At 33.4% G+C, this 26,581-nt stretch overlaps 2 protein-coding genes across 2 annotated transcripts; one reads left to right on the forward strand and one right to left on the reverse strand.

Moving 5' to 3' along the window:
- Positions 1-9,826: 9,826 nt before the first annotated feature.
- On the forward strand, positions 9,827-16,496 carry LOC140043324 (SCO-spondin-like). The gene is made up of 7 exons (XM_072087826.1): positions 9,827-12,417; positions 12,660-12,866; positions 13,365-13,541; positions 13,867-13,929; positions 14,892-15,103; positions 15,430-15,531; positions 15,784-16,496. The coding sequence occupies exons 1-7, from the start codon at positions 9,861-9,863 to the stop codon at positions 16,066-16,068; spliced, it is 3,603 nt and encodes a 1,200-aa protein (XP_071943927.1). The 5' UTR covers positions 9,827-9,860; the 3' UTR covers positions 16,069-16,496.
- A 1,930-nt stretch (positions 16,497-18,426) lies between these two features.
- LOC140043325 (uncharacterized) lies at positions 18,427-25,890 on the reverse strand. Its single transcript, XM_072087827.1, has 3 exons — positions 25,669-25,890; positions 21,465-21,663; positions 18,427-19,269 (listed from the first exon to the last, which is right to left on the reverse strand). The coding sequence occupies exons 1-3, from the start codon at positions 25,768-25,770 to the stop codon at positions 19,238-19,240; spliced, it is 333 nt and encodes a 110-aa protein (XP_071943928.1). The 5' UTR covers positions 25,771-25,890; the 3' UTR covers positions 18,427-19,237.
- Between the last annotated feature and the right edge of the window lie 691 nt (positions 25,891-26,581).

The raw sequence follows: 26,581 nt of genomic DNA on the forward strand, positions 1-26,581 counted from the left end.
AGCTGGGCTTCATCATTTTCTTTAAATTAATGGTTCCACCAAAAAAATTAAATTCAAGCTTTACGATTGAACCATGTTCTATATCACTTAACTCCTAAAGATGATGCGTGTATCAATTGTAAATAAAACAAATGTCGATAAACTTCTGACCATTTTGTATAATATAACTTAATCCCGACAATTTCTGTATACAAATCCTTTTACTATAATATAAGAATATTTTAATATTATTAAAATAATCTTATAAAGTTGTTTTTGTTTTGACAAAAAGTGCATTATGTTATACAAACATCTATACTATCATTTTTACTTAAACCGAATTTTTGTAGACATTTTTTTTAGTCAGATTTTGGATAATACAGTACGGTATAATTTCTCTATTGGTAGAGTAAAACGGATTTAGAGTATATAAAAAGAAAAAGGGGACAAAAGAAAAATCATTTGGCTAATGGTTATACACACAAATAATAGAATACATTGCGTGACGGTTAGTTTTCTAGAAGTCTTACATTGTAACAAAAGCTTTTCAGTTCGTACACAATATTTTAAGTCTAAAAATATTTCTTTGTGTCGAGCGCGCATATACTTGTTCACGTGGGATATGACGTCAACGGATATGATTGCGTTTCTGACATGATAGACTACTGAAACATAACATGGAAGCCATTCTGTCATGAGAGACTCTGCAACATAACATGGAAGCCATTTGGTTCAAAATTATTGTGCTTTAATTTCTCACAATCATGACATTATGAAGTTCACTGACATTAGAACACGCGCGAATAAAACAGGCACCTCGTGGCCGGCGAAAAAACTTGATTCAATACGCTACTGTTGACACTATACTTGATATTATAATGAAAAACCTATGATGCTAGAAACTATAGCAGCAGGTGATGGTGAATTGTTAATTTAACGAAATCATCGATCACTCTTAACGGATCGAAAGTCAAGAATGTCTGTTTTTATTGACAGCTTTGTATTAAACTTAACACAAACAATTCGCTTTCTTCGTTTTCTTCGGTTCAAAGTTATACTTCACTCAAATATTTTAAAACAACATACGGGTTACAACTACGATGACGACAATACAGAGTTCGCGCCAACTCGATGACGTCACATTTTGAGCTAATATTTTTGTTTTACATCGACACCCAAGCTTGAGGAAAATTAAAACGTGGCAAAAAAAAAAACACCTGACGTGTTTCATTGGGTACATGTGAATAATAAATTGTATTTTATTTCTGATGTAATGTATCCCTTGATAATTTTGGCGAATTAAAATTGATGTATGTTTTAAAACATGAAAATAATAGGATATGTCACGTAATCCGTCAAAGTTAACGAGGATAGAAATCAGACAACTATGTTTACCTAATGTTCTACTAAGCAGGTGGCAAACCAAAATCCTATACAACTTTCTGTCAACATCATTTGTTCGTAAAATATATTTTACAAATATGTTTTCTTTTTTTTTTATTTTTTTTAGTTGTTAGTGTTATCTGTTATGAGACGATACCATTTCACTGTGTGTTTTACAGCAGCAGTTATATATAATTATATTTCTTGGATTTTCTTATTTCTTAAATTTCATTTCTACTGTTCTATGGTTATGTATACAGGCTAGAATTATAAACAAGTCATTTATGTAATTGATAGCCTCTCCCTTCATTGACACCTATTTTGTTGTTCTTTTTGCTATAAAGTTATATAGATGAAGTTCCAGTGTCATTGGTATTGAAAATGGAGAATAAAACTGAAAACTAAATAAATGTTGTTGTTGTAATTGAAAGTTTGCATAATTTACAACTACAACTAGTGCAATGTAAGCTTTGCGACTTTAGTCAAATATGTTAATGAGCTGTGACGTAAAGTGCTTAATCTCGGTGGTTTTTGGAAGCATGTTGCATCAACAACCGCTTCAGGGAGAAACTTAATAAAATGATTCCATACTAACTTAACATCGGAAACATTCAACACATTTGGCCAATCAGAAGCAAATAAAAGTAGTAACTCGTTTCTAATGATAATCAGAGGCACATATGATAATCTTACCTCGTATACATATCTTTCGGGATTCAATGCAATTTACTAGTTTTATTTTCAGTTCCAAATTAAATTCATTCTTTCTTTAGAAAACAAAAATCTACAGAACTGTTATTGTAAGGCGATTAACATCATGTGATTACAAAGATATTGGATAATTTTTTTTCCAATAAAAATGAATATCTTAACGACTCTTCCAACGTACACAACATAGTTTATACAGCTCTGTCTACACTATCAAACCAGTTTGACAAAAAAAGTGTGATCGTGCCCATATATGGTAGTGATATGCCGAAATATGGTATAGTGATATGACATCATCATGTATGGGCACATTATATTTTTTGTTACATTAAGTTTAATAGTGTAGACAGGGCTTAAAACCCTGTTGTGGTTTATTATGACACGAACACTTGTATAATCTTATTCTATGAGACAAATCCAAAATTTGTTGTCAAAGTTCCACATGACATTGTACGAACATTCTGTTTAATGTGGGTCAGAATGTGACGATGTTAGGAAGCCTGAAATCAGCAAATTACAGGTAAGATGAGATCGAAAAGACTTTGGGCATAACGCAAGAGTTTGTTAGATCTTGTCAGTATTCATTTTCTGCAAATAAAATGACAAATTGAAAGTGAGGTTATCTTAACTGAAACCTATTACCGATCATCTCAAATTCACAAAATTCCACGTGGCCGCAGCTACGCGCGCACCTATTGAGTTATTCTACGCATGATCCGCGTTAGGATGTACGCGCGCAGATAGAGCGTACCACACTGTATGTTGGCGAGCTTTACTTACAGCCAAGGGGACAAATTGTTCTTCTATCGTAATCATGTTTTAGAACGGCTATAATCAAGAAATAATAATTTATGTATAAAAATTATTAAAATCATTAAACTAACTGATTACGTCGAAATATTTAAAATATAGTGTAGGCCTATTCTAAAGCGAAAGAGTTATTGTAATTTTTCTCCAAAATAATGATCTTGATAAACATTACGGCTAATTGTTTAAATGTATTACCGTACTCTGCTGCTATAATGTAATACAATTATATCTTTAATGGATAACACATTAGCGCGTAGTGCGTACAAATAATGATAAAATTAAATTTAGCCTCAGATTAATTAAGGCATATAACATAACAATGCTATATTAATTAAAACATCAATATTTCATGGTAGCTTAGTTGTAACATTCAGGAATCTATGAATAATCAATAAAGATGTATTGTTCCGAAAAAATTGAAAACAAAATTTACAAATACATTTGAATATAATTCTTATTTAGTTAAATTACGTTTGTTATCGTAAGGCTCTGTCCACACTATTAAACTAGTTTGCCAAAAAAAGTGTCATGTGCTGAAATATGGTAGTGATATGCCCAAATGTGGTAGTGATATGCCTAAATATGGTAGAGATATGCTCAAACATGGTGGTGATATGTCCAAATATGGTAGTGATATGCTCAAATATGGTAGTGATATGCTCAAATATGGTAGTGATATGCTTAAATATGGTAGTGATATGCCCAAATATGGTAGTGATATGCTCAAATATGGTAGTGATATGCTCAAATATGGTAGTGATATGCTCAAATATGGTAGTGATATGCCCAAATATGGTAGTGATATGCTCAAATATGGTAGTGATATGCTCAAATATGGTGGTGATATGCTCAAATATGGTAGTGATATGCTCAAATATGGTAGTGATATGCCCAAATATGGTAGTGATATGCTCAAATATGGTAGTGATATGCTCAAATATGGTAGTGATATGCTCAAATATGGTAGTGATATGCTCAAATATGGTAGTGATATGCCCAAATATGGTAGTGATATGCTCAAATATGGTAGTGATATGCTCAAATATGGTAGTTATATGCTCAAATATGGTAGTGATATGCTCAAATATGGTAGTGATATGACGTTATCATGTCCATATATGGGCTTAAGAAGTAACTTGCCAAACTGTGTTTTGTGTTTGTTTAACTTTAGTTGATTTATTCTATACTTATTATAATGACTAGAAGTTCCAGTAAAGTAGTAGTTTTTTCTATAATGAGTATATTTATCCAGAAAGGAAATGTCTAAAATCTTTATGTACGTTCTTTTGAAAATATGTAGGTCTCTACACACACACTATTTTCGTTGATTTCGGCTCTGAACAAAGTGCTATAGATGGTCAGCCGGCATTTAAAATACATTGCTCAAGATTTTAAAGTGTCGGAGAGAGATACAATACCGAATTATTGTTTTCAACCACACGAACATTCTATATCACTTTTTTAAAACATCAGTATCTTCAATGTAGGGTGATTTCAACATAAAAAAACTAATGATTTTAGACAGTAAATCTCTAAAAACGTTTTCGCTATTAACTCATCCCGTTAAATTCCAATTTAAATTCGTTACAACACGAGCGCAATGTAATAATAATTACAAGAACAAGTTTTATTATAACGATCTGTTACTAGATATCAATTCATCATATTGTAAAATGAATTTTGAAAAGACAAAGAAATTAAGGAGGCATTATGTAAAAAATATTGGCAAAATAATAAAATTAAAAATTATATACATCATACATGTTGTGCATTAAAGATTTGTTAATAATGTGATAACTTACTGCGAAGTAGGGCAACACATCTGACCAATTAAATCAAATGTTTAAGTTAAGTTTGTTTTTCTATTTGGCAAACACGATGCCACTGACCGATTATGAATCCTTATAATAATTACCAAAATAAATCTAGAAATACAATATAAACATGTAAGACAATAAACGTACGTGATTGGTCATGACAGTCCCCGTGACAGTCATATGCCTAAAGAATGCTTTTGTTTTCCATTACGTTAAGTCTAAGAGTTGAAAAACATATAGAACATTTTCATTAATTTTTGAGAATTTTGGAGAAAGAAACATAGTTTTTAGTGCCTTTTTGGCTTTCATAAATGTGTAGCAAAGGCGGGATTGGGTAGCAGTATTTTGCTACACTGTCCAAATTTTGCCCTGATCGTTACAAAATATGTTTAAATAAAATACACTTCAATTGAACATTTGTCATCTGAGAAGTGATTTATTTGTCTATAAAATCTGCTCCGACCCGGCTCAGGAAAATGTCAATGTTTTGTGCACGACGCTCCACGCCCTCTTTACTACCGTACGAATGTAGTATACAATAAGGTGGTTATTGTCTGATGGTAACATAACGTGTTTAATAAAAATTACGAGTACTTCAATATTGAACTCTTTTGTCGTGAGATATGATTAATAACTACCTTATTAAACTTATTAATATGTTCATACTAAAGGATAAACAATGGTATTGATATCAATTAATAGTTTCCTTGATGTTAACCACAAATGGTTTTATATGCATTAACCTTTTGTTTGAAATGGTATATACTCGAGTAGCTCTCGACTATTTTGACCCATCTCCGTATAAGTGAAATGGTATCAAACGCCATTTATTAATTAAGTTTTTTTTAACTCATGAACATTAGTTAAACAATCTGAGTTTTGCTTTATTTTAAAGGCAAAGGGTAAAAAATAATAAATTGAATATACTGTTTATAAAACTCAAATAAATCTATCTCTGCATTAACATTTCGTTGGTGGCGCTATTTTTTGGAAAACAAATTTCATTACGTTTATATTTCAGGAAACCTCAGATCTATTTATTTATTTCAATGTTTTTAGAGTCAAAACTGTTTTTATTTTTGTTATTGGGGTACAATAGAGGAACTTAATAAGTCAGCATATTTTCAATCATAGCTACAGCGTAGAAATAAGCCGTACAACTTAAGAAAGACCAACCCATATCAACAAATAAAATGTAAAACTAAACGATATAAAAATAGCCCTTTGCCATACCTAATTAATCTGTTGAATAATAAAGAATAATTACATTTAGTTGCCGTTATCAAACAATGTGAAATGATACATACGTTTTAATACAGCTATTTTATTAGGCCATGATTCGTAACAATTTTCATATTTTGTACTTTACCTGATTCCATTTTAATGTTATAGATGTTCTTTTTATGTGATAACTTTTTTATATGTGAAATATTTTGTAAAATTATACACAATTTAGCCTTTGGCTACAATGTAGATTTTCGTTTTATTGAATAAACCTTGAAAAAAACAATAGATCTAAATGAAGCCTGTAAATCAAATCTTTATTTTCCCCCATATTTGTGTACATGGCAAAAATGTTTTCCTCGACAGAAAATTATGGTAAAACAAACAAAACATTCAACGCCTAGCGATATGAATATATATTTTTTAAATTTTAATTTTTAATTCTTAACTTTTTAATTTGCTTGTATTTCATTCTAACTTTGTATAAAATGTTTGTATCTTCCGGATGTTTCCAATGATGCCCATTTGAACCATACATTTAGTACAAAACTACTAAACGACAAATTGAGTAGTTTGACGTAAGATTATGCTTTTTTGGAGTCGTTTGCAAAAGTTGATAGAGAAAGGCGTACTAACGGGAGAGCTAAGGGCACTGCAGTGGGACACTAACGAGCATTTGGTAACGTCAGTTAAAATATAAATGTGTTTTGGGCTGAACACAACTATTTTATTACCTGCTATTGTACTTAACTTGTCAATAAAGTAACTTAAAGACGATTTATTTGCTCAAAAGTAAAAATGAAAGAAGACAAATAAGTGTAGGCCTAACTGATAAATAATATTCACACATTGTTTAGTGGTAGTTGTTTATTCCTGACGAGAAAAATAGTTTAACATATTTTAATTGTAATGTATGATGTATTTATTGTTTTGTCGATGTGCATCGAACACAATAGAAGATGGAGAAGTTGAAATGGGTTTAATTTAACCGATTTGTCTGCGCGAGAGGTCGAATCTCGAACTATGGCTACGATACAATACTATATTAATGTCACTTTTGGAAATACAAAAGTAAAACTGATGCTAAAACAAGTGAAACAATATACAGACGTAAAAAACAGTCAACACATAAGGTATTGCACAAGAAATCATTTGTCAATAATAGTATTATGTGTGAGTGAATTAATTTCTTAATCTAGCTCTAACTTAAACTTTTCAGAGCCTATATGATTCGCGTATCAATTCAATTCAATTCAATTTCTTTATTGCTGCAAATGCCACTAAGAGCTAATATCCGATTAAACATACTACATCATACAAACATATACATACTTCGTATCGATGGTACCAGGTTTTTCAAGCACGAGGGATACCGTAAATCTTATAACTGTAACAACCCTGGGTTATTATTCTTTGTTTGTTTTTAGAGTGAGTTACTAATTAGAAGGGGAGTTACTATTAAAGTAGTGGGTTACTATTAATAATCTTAAATTAGGCACCTGGAAATAGTAACCCACCCCAACTTTTCCGGTCAGCAACTCATTTGGTTGAACTCTAACTTTATTTTATAAACTGAAAACACCAAATCCTCCCCTACTCCCGAGATCAACATGCATTATTTCCTTATTTTCAAAAATACGGCTGCATCATAAGTTTTTGTGACACTAGTATTAACCCACATGGGTTACTATTACAGTAGTGGGTTATTATTATAGATTGACTCATAAGGTGGGTTACTATTAGAGGGTGGGTTACTATTAGAGTGTGGGTTACTATTAGAGGGTGGGTTACTATTAGAGAGTGGGTTACTATTAGAGTGTGGGTTACTATTAGAGGGTGGGTTACTATTAGAGGGTGGGTTACTATTAGAGGGTGGGTTACTATTAGAGTGTGGGTTACTATTAGAGAGTGGGTTACTATTAGAGTAGTGGGTTACTATTAGAGGGTGGGTTACTATTAGAGTGTGGGTTACTATTAGAGTGTGGGTTACTATTAGAGGATGGGTTACTATTAGAGTGTGGGTTACTATTAGAAGATTTACGGTACTCGCATTTTGTAATATTTAGACTAGAGCTATATAGATTTTTTAACAAAATTAGCAAGTGTCGCTCGAACATTACATGCAGAACACGATTGTTTATAAGCACACAAAAATAACTCAGTTTAAGTAAAACATACAGTACATATTTGGATTTAACCGACCTTTCGATAATTGGTCTATTTTGGAGATTACTTAAGCTATGTTTAAAACTGACACATTAAACACGTTAATAAAATCTATTTAAATAACAATAGTTGAATGAACGGTTGAGGTTGTTCACCATAGCACGCCAAGCACTCTCTGCTGTATCATAAATGCAACCATTCAATCAAATGTATTTCAAAAACAGACAGAGAAAGTCACAACATATCTCGTTATAAGAGGCGCCTTTTCTAATTCTTTTCGGGAAATTAATTTGATTTTAAAAGTACAATTTGTCATTATTTCGTAATGCCACACAACGTTAATTGTCATCGCCTACTAGGTCAAAGGCCAAATAAGCTATTTGTTAGCCTAGTTCTTCCAGACTTGTTCCTATCTTCTTTTCAATCATAATATCCCACGTGTTACCAGAATTTGGAATAACTTACCCAGTGAAATCCGCAACTTAAATATTTCTGTTAGTTCTTTTAAAACCAAATTACTTAATTATCTCAATATTTATTTTTTAAATAATTTTGATATTGAAAATGTGTGTAGTTGGTCGCTTTCTTGTCGATGCTTTTATTGTAGAACGTAATTTATTTATTTTTCTCTGTTCTGGGTTGACCAACTAGCATAGGTGTTTAGCACCTGTTTGGTCTTTCCGTGTCGTAATTGTTTTGTCTTCTTTGTTATGTATATGGCAGAAATTGAATAAATAAAAAAAAATAAAAAATTCTGGCAGTAAGTCCATGTATTTCTTATCATTCCTCGTTCAAATAATGTACTCACTATTGTAATTGGGTTAAAAAAAGTACGCAGACGGAAGAGGTAGTTTTTAAGTACAGTATTGGGTATCATGTATTAGCTCTTTAACATTTAAAATCAAGACAAAGCAATTAAAACCGTAAAAATTGAAAAAAAAAATGTTGTGTGAAAAGTCATTGATATCATCGTAGAGGGGGCAATAACAATAAGTTCTTATGCCGTACTCGACGCAACACACAAGCAATGGAGCTTCTCAACTGTCGCATTGTGATTGTTCAAATAGTAGTCGTCGTTAGATACGTTTGTTAATATGCTTAAGATTTTGTTTGTAATCCGTAACCTACATTAAAAGACTTTTTTTTCATAGGTATAGAACTATTTCATTGACGATGAATTATCATACAGTAGTTATAAATTTGTTTTTGTATTTCATGAGTGTGTCCCTCCTTCAACTGTATTCCTTATGATTTACGTTTTTGTATTACTACCCTAAAACAATGAAATGACAGTTTCAAAATAAAAAGAAATTGTTACCGGACGTACCGAATAACGCTACAAACGGAAACAGTATTGTTGTGCATTGTACCAAAATAAAGTTTACAACAGTTAACTAGGAGGCGTTCCATAGTCATGGTGGTGTGCGTCTACGTTTAACTAGCTAATCACTATGGGCGCTTATTGTCACGAGACACTAAAGTAAATAGCGCGTAAAAAGACCCGAGCGTGGTTACAAAGCAGTTGGCGCGTTACGATCACCAATGCCCTACAATACTGAGTCAAGAATGAAGTCACAGATCAACAACGGCAACGTGATATAAATAGGCCTTATACTATTATTACTTTAAAACATGCCATTGATATATTATAACTACCGGTCACACTACAGACATCCGATTGGTTGATATCCTGTTAAAAGGGAAACCATTGAAAAGAAAACAGGTAATGAAGTGTATGATATGGTGTAAGTAAACGATTAAACGTTCGCAAAAATGCAGATACTAAAAAAATGGTTAATAGTACTTTTTCTACTATTCCTTGTCTGCACACAAGGGTCCTCGTTTCGTCGTCGAAGAAGACGCAGGCGTCGCTCACCGCCTGTGGTTAATTGTGCATGGGGCCCGTGGACTGAGGGACCGTGTAGTCATGCCTGTGAAAACAGTGGAACATTAACTAGACGAAGGGTGCAAACTACCCATGCTTCAGGTGGAGGCCTACAATGCAAAGGAGATGGGGTTGAAACTATACGTTGCAATAGGTTTTGTTATAATGGTGGAACTCCTTCCGAAGAGGGCTGCTCATGTAAAGATCCTTACTATGGTACATGCTGTGACAACTGTACTTCAACACAGTGTGAATGGAGTGAGTGGGGAAGTTGGTCGGAATGTACGCCTAATTGTGGAGTTAACCGATATAAGATACGTAACAGAGATATCATGAAAGAAGCAGTATGTGGAGGTGCACCGTGTAATGGAACCTCAACAGAAAGAAATGAGTGTGAACCACTTTGTTTAAATAATGGTCTTATTATAAATGATAAATGCAAATGCACTACACCGTACAGTGGTGACTGTTGCGAAGTGTGCAATGCAGTGGATTGTACATGGACTCAATGGGGTGAATGGGCAAGTTGTGATCCACTGTGCGGAGTAGATCGTCAACGAACAAGAGAAAGAAGACAGAACCCTTCAATATGTGGGGGTAATCCATGTGTAGGCCTTCATTTAGAAACTGAAGATTGTGAACCTTTATGTTATAATGGCGGCGTACCTTCTGGTGGTAGCTGCAGCTGTACACAAGAATACACGGGCCAATGTTGTGATTCATGTGTGTCATTGAATTGTACCTGGGGTCCATGGACGCTATGGTCACCTTGTCAACCACCTTGTGGTAACAACCGTACTAGAACTCGCCAACGTGCTATATTACATCAGGCAAAATGTGGTGGTATCTGTGATACTGATCTTGCACAAGAAACGGAACAATGTGGGTCATATTGTCTACATGGAGGGACTCCTATGAATGGGTACTGTGAGTGTGATACACCTTTCTCGGGCACATGCTGTGACGTGTGTGCTGCAGTAAATTGCCAATGGAGTCATTGGGGAAGGTGGTCTGCTTGTGATCCAGTTTGTGGGGCTGTGAGAAATAGGACACGATCTATGTTCATTGCAGAACATCCTCAATGTGGTGGAAACGAATGTGGGCAGCAACCTGTAGAGACGACTATGTGTGAATCCTTATGTTTTCACGAAGGAACAGCAATTGGAGACCATTGTTATTGTAAGCCATCGTTCACTGGAAGTTGCTGCCATGTATGTGCACCTACTGACTGTGTCTGGGAAGAATGGAGTAGTTGGTCACCGTGTGCTCCGGAATGTGGCACACAGCGCATACAGACACGGACAAGACGAATATTGACCCCAGAAAGTTGTGGTGGACTTGAGTGTATTGGAGAAACATTTCAAAATCAAACATGTTCTTCAATTTGTTTCAATGGTGGTACACCAGACGATAACCAATGTCTGTGTCCTCCGTCCTTCAATGGAGAATGTTGTGGGTCGTGTGAACCAAAGGATTGCCATTGGGAAACGTGGCAGGAATGGTCAGCTTGTCAACCTCAGTGTGGAAGGAATCGACAAAAGAAAAGAATTAGAACGATTCTTGCTCACGCAACATGTGAAGGATTATGTCCTGGTTCTAGTACAGATGTCGTAAGCTGTAATGACACATGTGACCATGACGGTACACCAATGGATGGCTATTGTTTATGTCAAAGGCCATTTTCTGGAACGTGCTGTGAGCAATGCATTCTCTCGGATTGTCAACTGTCATCGTGGAGTCAATGGTCAGAATGCTCTCCAGAATGCGGAGTTAACAGAACGAGAACGAGAATAAGATCAGTCGAGCACGAGGCTGAATGCGGTGGATTGACATGCGCAGATGACCTGACAGATCTTGAGTCGTGTTCTTCTCTATGTTTCCACGGAGGCGTGGCTACCGGCGACACGTGTAGTTGCCATTCTCCTTACAAAGGTGCCTGCTGTATACAATGTGATCCCACAGATTGCACATTTTCGGAGTGGTCTTCTTGGTCTGACTGTCTACCAATCTGTGGAAATAATAGGTCTCAGCAAAGAACTAGATACGTAACAACGCCACAAAGCTGTGGCGGGCAGTGTGTTAGTAATACTACGGTAAGCAGACCTTGTAAGCCTATCTGCTACAATGCTGGCATATCGATTTCATCTGGCGAGTGTCAATGTAAAGTACCGTTTACTGGATCATGCTGTGAAACCTGTCATTCTGTTAACTGCACGTGGGGAACTTGGCAGCCTTGGTCAGAATGTCAACCAAAATGTGGAAGTTCCCGTCAGAGGAGTCGAATACGAACTTTGGAAAGTCAGCCCATCTGTGGTGGAACCTGTTCTGGTTCTCCAATTGAAACCGATACTTGTGAAGATCTTTGCTTTAATGGTGGAACCCCTGTTGATGGGCATTGTCAGTGTCCATTTCCCTTTTCGACAATTTCTTGTTGTAAATCTTCTGGTAGGTTGTTTTTAATCAACATTTTGGACTAAATCCAATAATATACATTCACAATGTATTAATTTAGCCTTGTTTGTTTATGTAAGAGTATGATTTAAGTAAACTTGTACTTTTGGTAAATGGTAACCATAAGAACTGAACTGCTACATTTTGCTTTTAAGTTTTTCTTACAATCATTACTTATTACATTGCTTAGTTTACATATTTTGAATAATGTGTTTGGTTCTTATTTATTTAACAAGATGGCGACCCCTGTATTTACCACTCTCTTGTCAACGACCGTTGGAGAAGTGTTGGTAACTCAGAGCTCATTCACAGATCATCATCGTGCGATGTAAATATGACGTCGGAAATTTGGTATCGGTTCAAAAGTATTAGCGGGGAGCAAATAATTGACAGATGCGTGACTATCAACAAATGTGGCGTACATTTTCCAATATGGTTGAAGGGTAAGTGTGTATCGTTGAACCCATAAGCTGTGTATCCATGAGTGGATGCTGTCATGGGAAATGTAGGTGTTCAATCAAAGAATCGTGAATATGATGGACTTTTAATTTAAGCCTAGTTATTCTACACTACCAAACTTTACCGAACATTTGTTTGCAAACATCAAATTTGCCAACGTTTGGTGGTACATGTGTGTCTACACTATACTGGAGGTCCATTACACTTTACAGTACTGTGTCTACACTATACTGGAGGTCCATTACACTTTACAGTAGGCCTACTGTAGGTCATTAAACATTAGAAGAATAATGTAATTGCAGAGCAACAAAAAGGTTTGCTCGTTTTACAGTACATTAATAAATAACGTAGGCCTCTTTTATGGAGGCTTTTCTACAGTTAATTGGCCCATTCTATTTGTGTCGAAAATACATCACTCTCTATTGTACTGTATGTAAATGTACTTCGTAATCCTTAAAATCGAACGTATGCACATTATACAGGAAGACATCCGGTTGACACTGGTAACGAAGTTGAGAGACACGCATGCGTCAGCAAGAGTGAGGATGGCATCACAAAATGCTGTGAGCATAAGAAACCTATCAAAATCAAAAAGTGCTCCGATTTCTACATTTACAAGTTGGCCTCAGTCCGTTCATGTGATGAGGGATATTGTTCTGGTAAGTTGACCAATGGTCAGCGTCTACTCTACAGTGTTAATAATAATATTCTAATTTGTAAATCGCCTAATGATGTTAAACCTCTAAGCGCTGTACATTATTATCATCATGTTGGATCAAACACGTGTACACGTGTATTCTATTACTTCTGATTTATTAAATATAAGAAATGTGTGCATTAATTAATAAAACTGATTGCGTGTTAATAAATACAGTATAAGCAAATGTAAACTAAACATTCCTTTTTCAAAAAAACATAAAGTATCAGGAAGTAAGCTTTGGTAACTTTAAAACTTATTTTAAAATGATGATTTCTTTGTTATAGGTGAGGAAGCACCGTGTCCACCAGGTACCAGTTCCCCAAATGGATATACTCCGAATTGTTTAGGTAGGTTCACTACTTTGCCCCAAATGTAAGTTAAGTTATTTGAATGTAACAAATATTACAATACCAATGGTTCATAAAGAGTATCTCAGTTTAAAGAATACAAAATTCAAACGATATGCAATAGGGCCTACCATTAAAAATGTCAATTGATCCTTCGCATTTCGTAAAATAACGACGTCACACAACATGACGTACTTTTGAAATGGAAATTGTGAGATTTTCGTCGCGTTTTGGAAGTACTGTACTGTATGTAGCCTAAAAAGTTAGCAACGGTACATTGTGAAGTTTCAGACTAAAGATGGCGACAAACATAACTTAAATGATACGAACAAATGCTGATGCTGAGGATCACAGGAAATAACAGGTAAATTACAACAACCCTGGAGAAATATTTATACAATGACCTTCGACTTAATATTGGCAAAAAAAATATTTGGCACGCATAGCGTTTCATACGTAAAAGACGAGTTGAAAATCGGAAAACCGACTGATGGAAAACAACAATAAAAAACAATATTTAGAAACTAAAGAGTCAAAGTCTATCTTACGACCAGGCATACTACACTAATCTCTGATAGTCTTAGTTGTCTTTAGACTTATTAAAGAACCACAATAATTGATGGATATTTAAAATAAGCCTACCTTATTTAGTTGAAATGTTATTAAAAATAACCACTACTTTCTTCGCTCGAGCTCGATTGTCTGAATATATAACGCCCTCTATAATTAGGCATGGCGCATGACTTGGGTTAGGGTATTGTTGGGGAAGCTAAAAATGCAACTGCTGTTGATAATCCTTTTTAAAGTGATATTATAATTTTTGCATGCAAACGTAGCTTGCGCATTGCGTATGTAAAATTGTATTTATACACATAGTTAACACTTCATACTCACGTTTGTTGTAGTTGTCATTCTACTCATCTTTATCGATAGGCCTACTAAAATTCTGTTTGATTTTTAAGCCCCTCCTCCGGAGTTGTCCGAACCTGAGCTGTACATAAAGGAGACTTCTGATGGCTTCCATCTTACCTGCGTGTTTTCGTACCCGGATTCTAATAATGTCTCATTTGATGTGATATGGTCATCAGAGAAGGACGAACTTTATAGAGAAACTTTATCGCAATCTAGAAAATCGATATTACATAAAGACAAAATTGACGATACTCATCTTTTGGTGAGTTCTTCTTTTTCATCGAAATAAACCAGTTTCTAATTATTTGCTTTATTGGTTATCCGCACTTGGCGGATAACCCCTTGTTTACCTTTTTTATCAATAAACATTCATTAGTTTTTGTTGTTTGTACTGTATGTTGTACGAGGGCTCTAAATTATTTATTCTATACAGAAACTGAATGCCTCCTGCCTCAATAAATATGGCAATTGAAATATAGAAACAGTAACTTCTTCTTTATAACAAAATATCATTTTAACCAAGTGAATTTATTCCGGAGTATCCTATAATTTTGATTATAGTTTAATTTGTTTAAACCTTTTCTACAGATTTATTGTAAGGTTACTGGAAAGTTTCTGTATGACGATGGAACTGCTAAGAGCGCGCCCTCACATGCTGTTAGTAGTAGAAGCATCCTACTGAGTCTAGAGGTACGTACGTCACATTCAAATGTTGTAACTTGAAACAAAGCTGAGATCGATACATACAACACAGTAAATAACACATTCATATATTGTAACTTGAGGAAGCAAATGTCGATACATCAAATACAGTAACTGAACATTTAAAATAAAATACAAAGACTATAGAGATTGGGGTACGTAAGTCTATACAAAGTGTAAAATCATGAAATTAGGGATTTAGGTGAAGGAAAAACTCAATCATAAAAGTAATTTTTGCAGGAATTTGAACGAACACCAGAAATAAACAACAACACAAGTAAGACTAGAGCTTCAACAAGATCACAAAGCGAAAGTAGTGACAACACAAACAGCTTCATTTTACCGACTGGTATTGGTGTTGGAATTCTCGTTCTAGTTATCATTGTCGTCTTCACAATAATTATCATAAAAAATAAAAGACTACGACTGCCCTCATCGTCCAAATTGTTTATTTTAAATTCAAACAAACACGGGTCGTGTGAAGAGATATTTTCAAGAAAAGATGAAAATAATACCAGTTTGTAGTCCCGACCCATTTTATCCAGGAATAGAGGTTAGTATGAAAAGGACCTATGACGATCAAAATTAATTGAACGTCTATTTCAAAATAGAACAGCGCCGCCTATCGATCGTGCACTGTTCTAAATATTTTGCTAGGATTATATTAGCTTAGTATTAGTTCCATATATTCATACACAATATCTTTTTTTATGGAAAACACATAATTTTATATATAAGTTTAAAAAATTCATTGAAAAAATTAACCTAAATATTCATATATTTTATTTGAAACCTGTTATGAACATCTATTTCACAATAGAACAGCAACGCCTATCGATTTTGCAGTGTTCTAAACTAAAATGTTTTTGCTAGTTTAGATATTAGTTTAGTTTTATGTTATATTCATACAAAATGTAAATATGTTTTTTTATATAATGGAAAACAAAGAAAAGGAAGCTAAATATATATAAATATATTTTATTTGTAATCTGTCTGTCTTACTTCCCAATATGAATCGGTGATTCCCTGGTTATCACCCCCAAAAAATACGATAACGACAAAGAAACAAATGATATTGATTCTTGTAGAGAGAGAGAGTTGTGATTATAAATAACGATGATAGTCGTCATGATCATGAACACGATGGTGAGGATAAAGAGATGATGATATGGTATCTAGTAGATGACTGTCAATAGTCAGTCACGAGCTACCCAGGGACAGCTGCAGAATTTCTGATGACGATGATGATGATGATGATGGTGAAGTTTGGTATGTTGTAGATGACTGTCAATAGTCAGTCACAATCTACCTAGGGACAGCTACAAAATTGTGTGATGACGATGAAGATGACGTTGTATATGATTATTAACTATCAGTGAATTCATTCCCAATAATAAACAACTTCGAATGGACGATGATTATTTTGACATACTGTTCAGTTCAACTATCTCAATTCTAATTTTCCTATAGAAGTTCGTTCGTTCTCAGGAAAATATTTACAATTAAGTTAAATCCTTCGAATATACTAAAAACATATCTTGGTTAATCCTGAGTCTAACGTCCTATTGATCTGTTTGTCAAAATGTGTACACCTCTTTCTCTTTCTTAATCTCAAGGACATCTGTTCTAAGTTTGAATCACAACAATTGTATTTACAACTAAGAAAAAACCGATATGGCTTTTATTCAATTACCGTATCTTCATTTTGTCATTTTTGTTTTCCTTCTCGTGTTGCTTCCAGCAACGGCTAATTGGCGTCTGTCGTAATAAAGGCTGAAGAATAAAAACTGGTGAGAGGTAAACTCATCCAATTTCATTAATAATTGAACTTTTGATTTCTATAAATTTTTCAGACATTAAATGAACCGTATAATCATTAGCATAGGTAATTCTTTAAATGTCGTTTTTTAGAGTTTTTATTGTAATTATTTCAGGCCGCTGGCGTTTAAAATTTGTTGTCAGAGTACGAACGAACGGAGTCCATTCGCGACAACTCATGGCAACTCATTTAGCAATTTTGATTTAAGTTAAAATTCATATCCGCACTTTTTTCTATTATAAACATTAAGAAAATGTTTACACCCAGACTGCCCTTATTTACTCCCGTTTTCGTAGATTATTCTATAAATCTATTGTGGAGATCTTTTACCCGAGTTCTCTTCCTCTCTTCTCGGGCTCTTATATAAGGCAAATACATTTTAACCGTACACCTTTTTTTCTGATTATGTTGTTTTTAAAATTGGTAGAGAAACGGGTCCGTTATAGCCCCATCATTGTTATGAAGGTTTTTAAATGTGAGATTTAGTCGATCACACTTGAAATTTATTTTTACATATTTAGGCAAAAAATGGTACCAATTACGGTATAGAAATCTACAGAAAACTAAAGAATACGAATCTGTATTGAACAATATTTATCAAAATAAAAAAATCACGTGTTTTTGTCACATAGAGTTTGATAGTGTGGACAGAGCTTTAGAGCGTCGATAACAACAACGTCATCCATTAATAAATATAATATTTTTTTAACAAATATTAAAATAAAAGACGTAAGAAATAAAACAGTAAAATTGTATGAAGTAAATTATTTATTATTTTCAACGTTTTATTGACATAGATAAGCTAATGTAATAAATACTATTACAAATATATAACATATAATTATCAACATTTCATTACGAGTTAAGTACAGACTTGATAGTCACTGAATATGCTTAAATGTACCGCCACTCAAACGTACAAGTGTTTATTTTAATTATTGAGAACTAAGAAATGTTTAATACCAAATCATTCCACCACCGTCATATAGGTTTATAAATGATATAAGCGAGATACAGAGTTCAGTTTTTTTTTATATTAAAACTAAATTATTTATAAAATGTTGTTTAAGCTATATATTTAGTGTTGTTGACAGTGCTGCTGTCAATGAACAAAACAAACTTGTGTTTTGCAATCATAGCTATACGATATACTCGCGTGTACCTTTCGAGTGAATGTTGAATTCACTTTCATACATTAAAATACGGACTATCGCGAGTAACATAAATACTACACGCGTGTCGAATGGCGAAATAAAGTGATGTGTTTTACCTTTAAAGGTTTGAATACAGACTGTTAGCGATGACTAGGTGGACAGATGAGTAATGTCAACAAGATATGTACCTAACTTTACGGCTCTGTCTTAATATGAGTATCCGGTTTTCCTATCACGGAACCTTTCCGTAAATACAGCGTAATTTAGATAACTGTAAACATATCATCGGCCATAAATCTAGTTTTCAGTTTTATGAGCGTAAACACACTTCCTATAAATATTACTAGGTCAGTGCAAAAGTTCATCTTACTGTTGAATTTATAAAGTACATCCAGAACCTTTTAATTATCGCCTTTATTGCTGAAATAGCGCCACCAACGTGTCCGCGTATCTTGCGCCGCGTGCGCGTACAACGACCCTGGTTTAAAAAGAAAAAAACGACAAACCAACGTATTTATTATTAATTCAGATTTAAACCCTTTCAACAAGATCATAATTTTATCATTCAAAACAATTGAAAATTGTCAATACAAAGTTCTGTTAATGTTAAACTGCGCTGTTTTAAACAAAATATTCACAGGCCTAAAGTAGTTTTCCACCAAGTATTTTAACAAAGAAACATCTGCTCAGATTTATTAGACATTTGCAATTTATGACATCATCAACACAACAGTTTCCAAGAACTTTTGCAACCTGTCGAAAAAAAATAACAAGAGTTATTAAGAAACAATTAAAAACGACATGTCAGGTTTTAAGTTATCTTACTTAATCTCCAAAATTGCTTTAGCGCGTGTTGTTGGCGCGCACATTGATGGCGCCAATAACTGGCGACGCGCAGTTTCAGCAGACTATTTTGAAACAACTACGCAAAAACGTGATTAAGTGCACAATGCAGCACGATTTTTTGTTTGAATTTCAATTTGATAGTCAAATTGCCACTTTCTTTCAGCAGTGAAACTGATCTTTAAGCACAGTTACTTACTACTCTGTGAAATTTCTTACACAATGGCTTAATTATCACGCCGATATTAAGTCCATTTAAAAATCACTTTAGGCACACAATACATTAAAGTGTACTCATTTTAAATACAAGATTATCGCGTTAAAACATACGTGAAGTGGATGCAATGAGCAGTTGATGTGTCAAGCACAATAACGAGTGTAACTTAACGTAATTAATTTATGTAGTTTATAAACACATTGGCGTAAAGTAAATTGTCTCTTACGTCGACATCAATAGGTGATACATACAGATAATAGGTGGCTACATTTCAAGTTGTTGTTATACAAAAGATCACGTGTCAAATAAGAAACAATTGACGCACGAGTTGAAAACAATTACTTGATGAACAAAAAGCTTTTGCGCGCATGCGTTAACTTGTTGTTTTCTTGGAGCGAATAACAAACTTCTAATTCTAACTTTACGAACAAAACTAGGATAGGATTTCTCTACAACAAGAGCCCAATTAATAAACTTTCTTCTAGGAATAGAAATTTTGTAACATAATCGGTATTTCGATCAACAAAATAAGTTGTATAATAGGCCTACATTTCATAAAAGCCTAAAAGCAATGAATCGAATTAAACAAAAGACCAACTTGAGGGTTTTTTATGTTTGATTATCAAAATTCAAAATTATTAATCATAGTAATATATAATACATCATATTTACAGGTTATAATAAGTCACGTGCTGTCTTAAATTGTAAGATGTATCCATCATTTTGATAAAAAGCAGAAATCATAAAACGCCAGAGGGCCGAGTGCGACGTGATCGCAAGAAAAGCAGATATGATCTACGTCACAAATTATACTAGGCTTCATCGGTCAGTGCGTATGATGGTAACACTGTCCACAACAATTTTAAAAAAATGGTTTCAATTTATTTCGAAAAAAACTTGCATAGAATGTGCAGAAAAATGTAGCTCTCATGACGTACTTTGGTTACAATGTGTACTGTAAGTAAATATTAAGAAACAAAGACTTTTATTTGGCATACTTCGAATTAAAATAAATGTTTATGTTACGTGACAGTTGGCCTATATATACAAAGAAGTCCGAAGAGATTGATAAAAACCTTTGGTGAAGAATTACATAAAACATAACACGCAAACGTGGACAAACTCAAGAACAGATTATTTGTATTAGCGGTTCTAACTCATATCCACAAGTATTTATTTCAATATTTTGTTTGTGTTGAATGTAAAATTAAATTATTGATTTAAATTCAATTCATAATTGATTAAGTAATCTGATAAAATAATCTATTCTAAAGTAGCCATATTTTCATCAAATCCTTTGCCACATTCATCAGTCGAAAAAAATAATATCTAAGAACGAAGAATTATCTTCTCTCTTCACTTTTATACACATAAGTTACTAGTGTAATTAAGAATAGAGGAGTTCTACTATGTTCTAGACAGCGGATACGTAACCAACTAAAGCTACAGCGAGTAATTTCTTAGTAAATTGTAATTTTACTCTTTTCTGTATCACGAAAGAGTGGAATTCTACAGAAAACTCTTGAAAATGTCACTCTTTTCTACATCAAGAAAAAGTTGTAATTTATTTTTTTGGATCGAATTAAAAGGAAGAATGAAATTACAATTTCACTCACGGAAGAGTAAAATTGTATTGAAAGTTCAGTCTGTATCAAGATTGTATTTCAACTTTTACATGCACCTAAAAGAGTGAAACTTGTAATTTCACTCAAAGGAAGAGTGAAAGTGTATTGAAACTTCACTTGTATTTTAACTCTTACATCAACCAAGAAGATTGAAACGTTGAACGATTGCACTCTTGAAGGAAGAGTGAAATAGTGTATTAGGAAGAGTGACACAGTGTATTTCACTCAAGGAAGAGTGGAATTACGCTTGTGCTTATATTTACCTTTTCTTGTCCGTGATTGAAATCTATCTTCAGAGTTGTTACCGGTTGCTCCTCGTGATAACAAATATTCCAAGAGGTAACGGTCGTCTGAGGCGGGTAGTGCTGGGTTTAATCCATCGTTTGAAAGTCCCCCTCCTACTCCATTTGGTGCAATGGTATCATCATATCTTTGAAATAGTTCTAACATAGCACGTGATGCCTGAAAGATACAATTAAATCAACCTAATTCATTTTCAATCGCGGTGCTCACAAATCTGTTTTGTGTGCACAATAATTATAAATACGGTAGGCTATACGGTATAAATATTTTTTGGGCTTTATTAACACGTAAGTCTCCCTATACCGGTATCTGTGAGTATTTTGGGTAAATAGTAAAAGTAAGATTGGTAGTCGAGTTCAATCTTAATTTAACCTTTCAACGAGTGAAAATAATTGTATTATTTAGGTTATTGCTTACAATATTGTACAAAACATTTATTAGAGCTATTTGTTGTTTTATTTTATGAAAGACAAGTGCTAACAAATGTACGAAATAATTATTTAAAAACTTTAGTAGAGTTTAGGTTACCGACCGTTAACTAATTCAACTATCTTCACCAGGTTTTACGTAAAACGAGACTGTTAGGCGGTTTAATCAAAATTTGTAACACTAAATGTGTAACATCGGGATTCTGTATAACCTATTACAAATCATTGTTGGTAATTTAAGGCGCCAGTATTGTTAAAGAAATCACGGAGTATAGTAACAACTAAAATTAAGAGATTTCCTTAATCTATACCTTTTAAGTATATTAGTTATGAGGCGCGAAATAAAACAACTTTACAAAAGGGTTAATAATGATAATTATGATGTTATTTGATGTAGTTTTCAGAGAAAAACATTTTAGAAGTATAAAAAATGTTTTAATACATAAAATATTGCCTCGAAGTTGTGTATTTCGCTTCTATTTCAAACTCTAACTTGACGGATAACTATAAGAATTGATTGAAACGAATCGCCCTAGGCCTAGAATGTTTCTGATGAGACCGGGCCACTATCACTCCAGTTGTATCAACATTCGGTGCTGTACATTAGTGCTTATAACTGTCTGCTGAGCTTCTTGATTGTTTTAGTTGAAACTTCGTGCTTATCACCTGATCATGATTGATTAAGAGATATTTACAACAGCTTAACAACTGTAAAACTTCTCAACTCGAACGTAATCGGGACAGTGTTTTTCATTAATTCTCTATCTTATGAATGCCATCGTTATGTGTTTTCTTAGATTACAACAGACAGAGCTATAGATTGAGTCAATTTCGTGTTACACTAATGTCAGTATGACTATACTTTCATTTTTATAGAGATGTTCGAGACGTCGAATCCATGTTATAATGCTACTGTAGGATATATAAACATACTACTGTATATTACAGTAGGTCAACGGACGTTAAATGCTTCTTTTGACCGTTAACTGAAAAAAAAATCGTTCATATGCCTATACAGTGTATATATCTATATAAATACCAACCGGATCCGGTTTGTCGTTTGGACGTATACAGTAGTCTACCTATACCGTAACTGTTATACGATATCGGGTTGATAGAAAGCAATATAAACATTTTGTTGTAACATTTATTTAAAAAAGGCATTCTATCAATTTAGATTTGCTTGATTTAAACATTTACCTCAGATAGAGAAAAGTTAAAACGTAATTGTAAGAGGTGGGCATTTGGACTTTATTTACTGCGCTTGGAACTCTGATGTTACATCCAATAAAAGATTACATCACAACACGTAAAAGCAGGAACAAGTAGGTAACAATCAAATAATATGCGACTGATCTGAAACTAACTACTAGCATTAAGTTGCTTGCTTCAGCCTCTACAACATTGGCGACTTTGAGGTTTAATATAAATTGCAAATATCAATTTCAGTTAGAATTATAATGAACAAAGACAATACTAAGTCATTTATTAATAAGCTGTACACGTCTTTCATTGATGTACCACTGACTTAATTTCTTCTTCAAAGGATTTTTGAAAACTTGCGCATATTATCTTGTCGCTATGAATCACTTCAATACTTATTTATAATTACTATTTATTCACATTTTGTGTTTTTAAATGAAAACCGTCAATTGTATGTTTACATTATACATGTTTAATTGTTTAAAACGTGGTCTTTTGCCCTTTGTGATCTTGTAAATAGTGCATAGCCGAATACACCTTAGCAGTTGCTGATAATTTAAAAGAGTTGCTTATATATTTATGATTCCTTTTTATAATTTTCCTTTTATAAGGCCAGTTTCAATCGGTTCCATTCTAATCCACAGCCTGTAACTTAGTACACTTAAACTTGTTCAGTCTCAGAAAACGCGGTTTGAATCCGATGTTATTATTAGTTGGTCACATTATTTGTTTTCCTTTTTTTCAACAAACACTCAAATCGCTCTGATCTTTACGAGAATAATAATAATAATAACGCGACTTTTATACAACGCTAACTTCTAACTAGTATAAATTACAATTAACATTTCATTTGCAACAAAAAATAACTTAAGTTTAGTTCACACGTCAAAGTCACTGTCGGTCATTGATTGGTTTACGCGTATACAAACAAGAAATACAAGAAATACTAAAATTAGAAGGTTTGAAATGTTATCGATTAAAATACAGTGTGAAGGCTAATTCAGTTTATTTACATGCCTATCAAGGAAACAACGCGCGCGTACTCATTCAGAACATAAATTGTACGCGCATGTCTAAGCATAACGTGTACTTGTAATGTAAAATCATTAAAGAAACAACGCGCGCGAACTCTTCATAACAGAAATTGTACGCACATGTCAAAACACAACGTGTAGTTGTAATGTAACTGACAAACGTTAGACTACTCGATAAGTTCGTAGGCATATTTACGGACTAAAAGCAATTGAACCTAGTTATCAACGGGCAATTATAATAGCATCAAATCAGCGTAAGTGTTGTTTTGAGGTGTGCATAAATCATTCTAAGATGATTTCATTCAATCATGTTAAAAGCAAAACATTTTTGTTTCGTTACTGTTTATTACAATTATTTCAAAAAACACTTTAACAACCCGAAGACATTTACTTAATCTGTTAATTGTTATCTTCCAAATGCTTTCTAGAAATCGCATTGATGCATAAACATCTAATATTAATCATTTCTACAATTTTTTATCGGGTCTATTTTACAGCTAAAGGCTGTTCAAACTAGACGCAATTGCGATTGTGCGTCTTTTAATGTGCGCGCCGAGCGTAAAGCATGAAACCTAGTGAAGACGAATGCGTTTTAGAAAATATTTCTTTATCCACTATTTGTGGTACAGAAAATGTTAAGAGCAAAGTTGGTTGTACCGTTACTATTTTGTTACTCGTCTTTATGACCTCTTTTCACATACAAATGTTGTTTATTGATATACTTAGTTGTGTCATTTAACATATTGTGTTTTACAGGTTCACTTACAGTATTTTACGATAGTATGTATTGTAAAACATTTTAATTTATTTTTCTATTTAAGCATGTGCTTAAACCTTCAGACACAGGCAAGACATTGGTTGAATAATAATAATCACGTTTTAGGTTTTAATTTTGTGAATTGAATTTTTTATTTCAATTTAGAAAATAGGCCTAGTGCATTATAAAATAAATCCAAACGAAATGAATTTAAGAAACAATTTTTTATGGCTTTTTCAACTTAGAATAGAGCTATCTTACGTGAATGTGACAGCCAGGTATTACTGAAAAAAACAAGCCATACAATTTTAGAAACAATGCTTACCGTATACGGTAAATTAAGGCTATTAGTGTGTACAGAATATATACTGAAAACAATATCATCCAACTGCGTGTTTACATTGGAATTGAGTATTAAAGTCGCAGAGCTAGCACTAATTTTATATTTTTTTTTTTAAATCTAAATAAATGTACGATTTGGCCCCTAGCAACGGTGGTCTCATGAAGATCACGTGGTAAGCACCAATCTTTACAATACAACTGCTGTGAGTGTATAATGTTACACATCTTAATGTTTCATCTGAAAGACGAGTGTTACCTGAATGTTAAATAAATTGATATAACCATTCTGTGTGAAGATTAAAGCACGTGAACCGAATGCGGGGTAACATTTTAAATTTTACAAATTTATATTTGATTTATAAAATACGAAATTGATATAAATCACATAATTCCAACTTACATTTGTTTCATCTGTACTTCGTCTTCGTCTGAGACTTGCTGAGCTAATTATTGAAAAACAACCGACAAAAATGAAAATAGCGAAGACGGCAGATTTTGCCATACTATAAAATTCGAAACTGGACACTGTGTTCAACCAAAGATGACGGGATACAAGCAATAACGTTTTCCTCGTGCAATAGTCTGTTCGTGCTCTATGTTCGATTGATGAAATGAAAGTTTCAAACGACGTTTTATACGCGCCAGTGCCGTAAATTAAAAAACCACGTTGCAACAGTTAAAACCTCAAGTTTTTCCGCATGCATTTAATGACGTCACTTCCGGTTGTTGTATCATCAATCATCACCCCTCTGCTAAATTATCACTTTTTTATGTCTTCATAAAATGTTTTTGTTTATAGTAAAAATGTTAGAGTTTACAAAATGATTCTTTCGTCACAGTTAATGATTTTGCAATTAATAGTGTTGAAAGTAAATGAGTATTTGCGTGGATTTGCATGGATTGGGATAATCAACGCTTTCGTAATAAGTTGAGTTGTTAGATCGGTTGATAGTTCGTTGACATTGCAATCTATATCCTTTATGTCTGCTCAATTTTCTGCAAAAATAAATTAAAAGATTTTAAAAGTATCATTTATTTTAATGAAACTATTATATACTATTATAAATAAGCCTAATGTTTTGATTGGCGAAAAATATAAAAACACAAACTAATTTCAACATATTTTTTTATCTAACTCGATAATATCCTGCAGGAGGCCCACTCTTTTTAGGGATCTACCAACGTGTAGTCCGTAAGAACATTACTGATCTACCAACGTGTAGTCCGTAAGAACATTACATTTCATAGTAATTAAGTATATTGCAATTAATTTCTTACCAGTTATATGGCGCCTGACAGTTAGACACTTGTTT

The sequence above is a fragment of the Antedon mediterranea genome, chromosome 3 (genome assembly GCF_964355755.1).
Source record: "Antedon mediterranea chromosome 3, ecAntMedi1.1, whole genome shotgun sequence".
NCBI classification, from domain to species: domain Eukaryota; kingdom Metazoa; phylum Echinodermata; class Crinoidea; order Comatulida; family Antedonidae; genus Antedon; species Antedon mediterranea.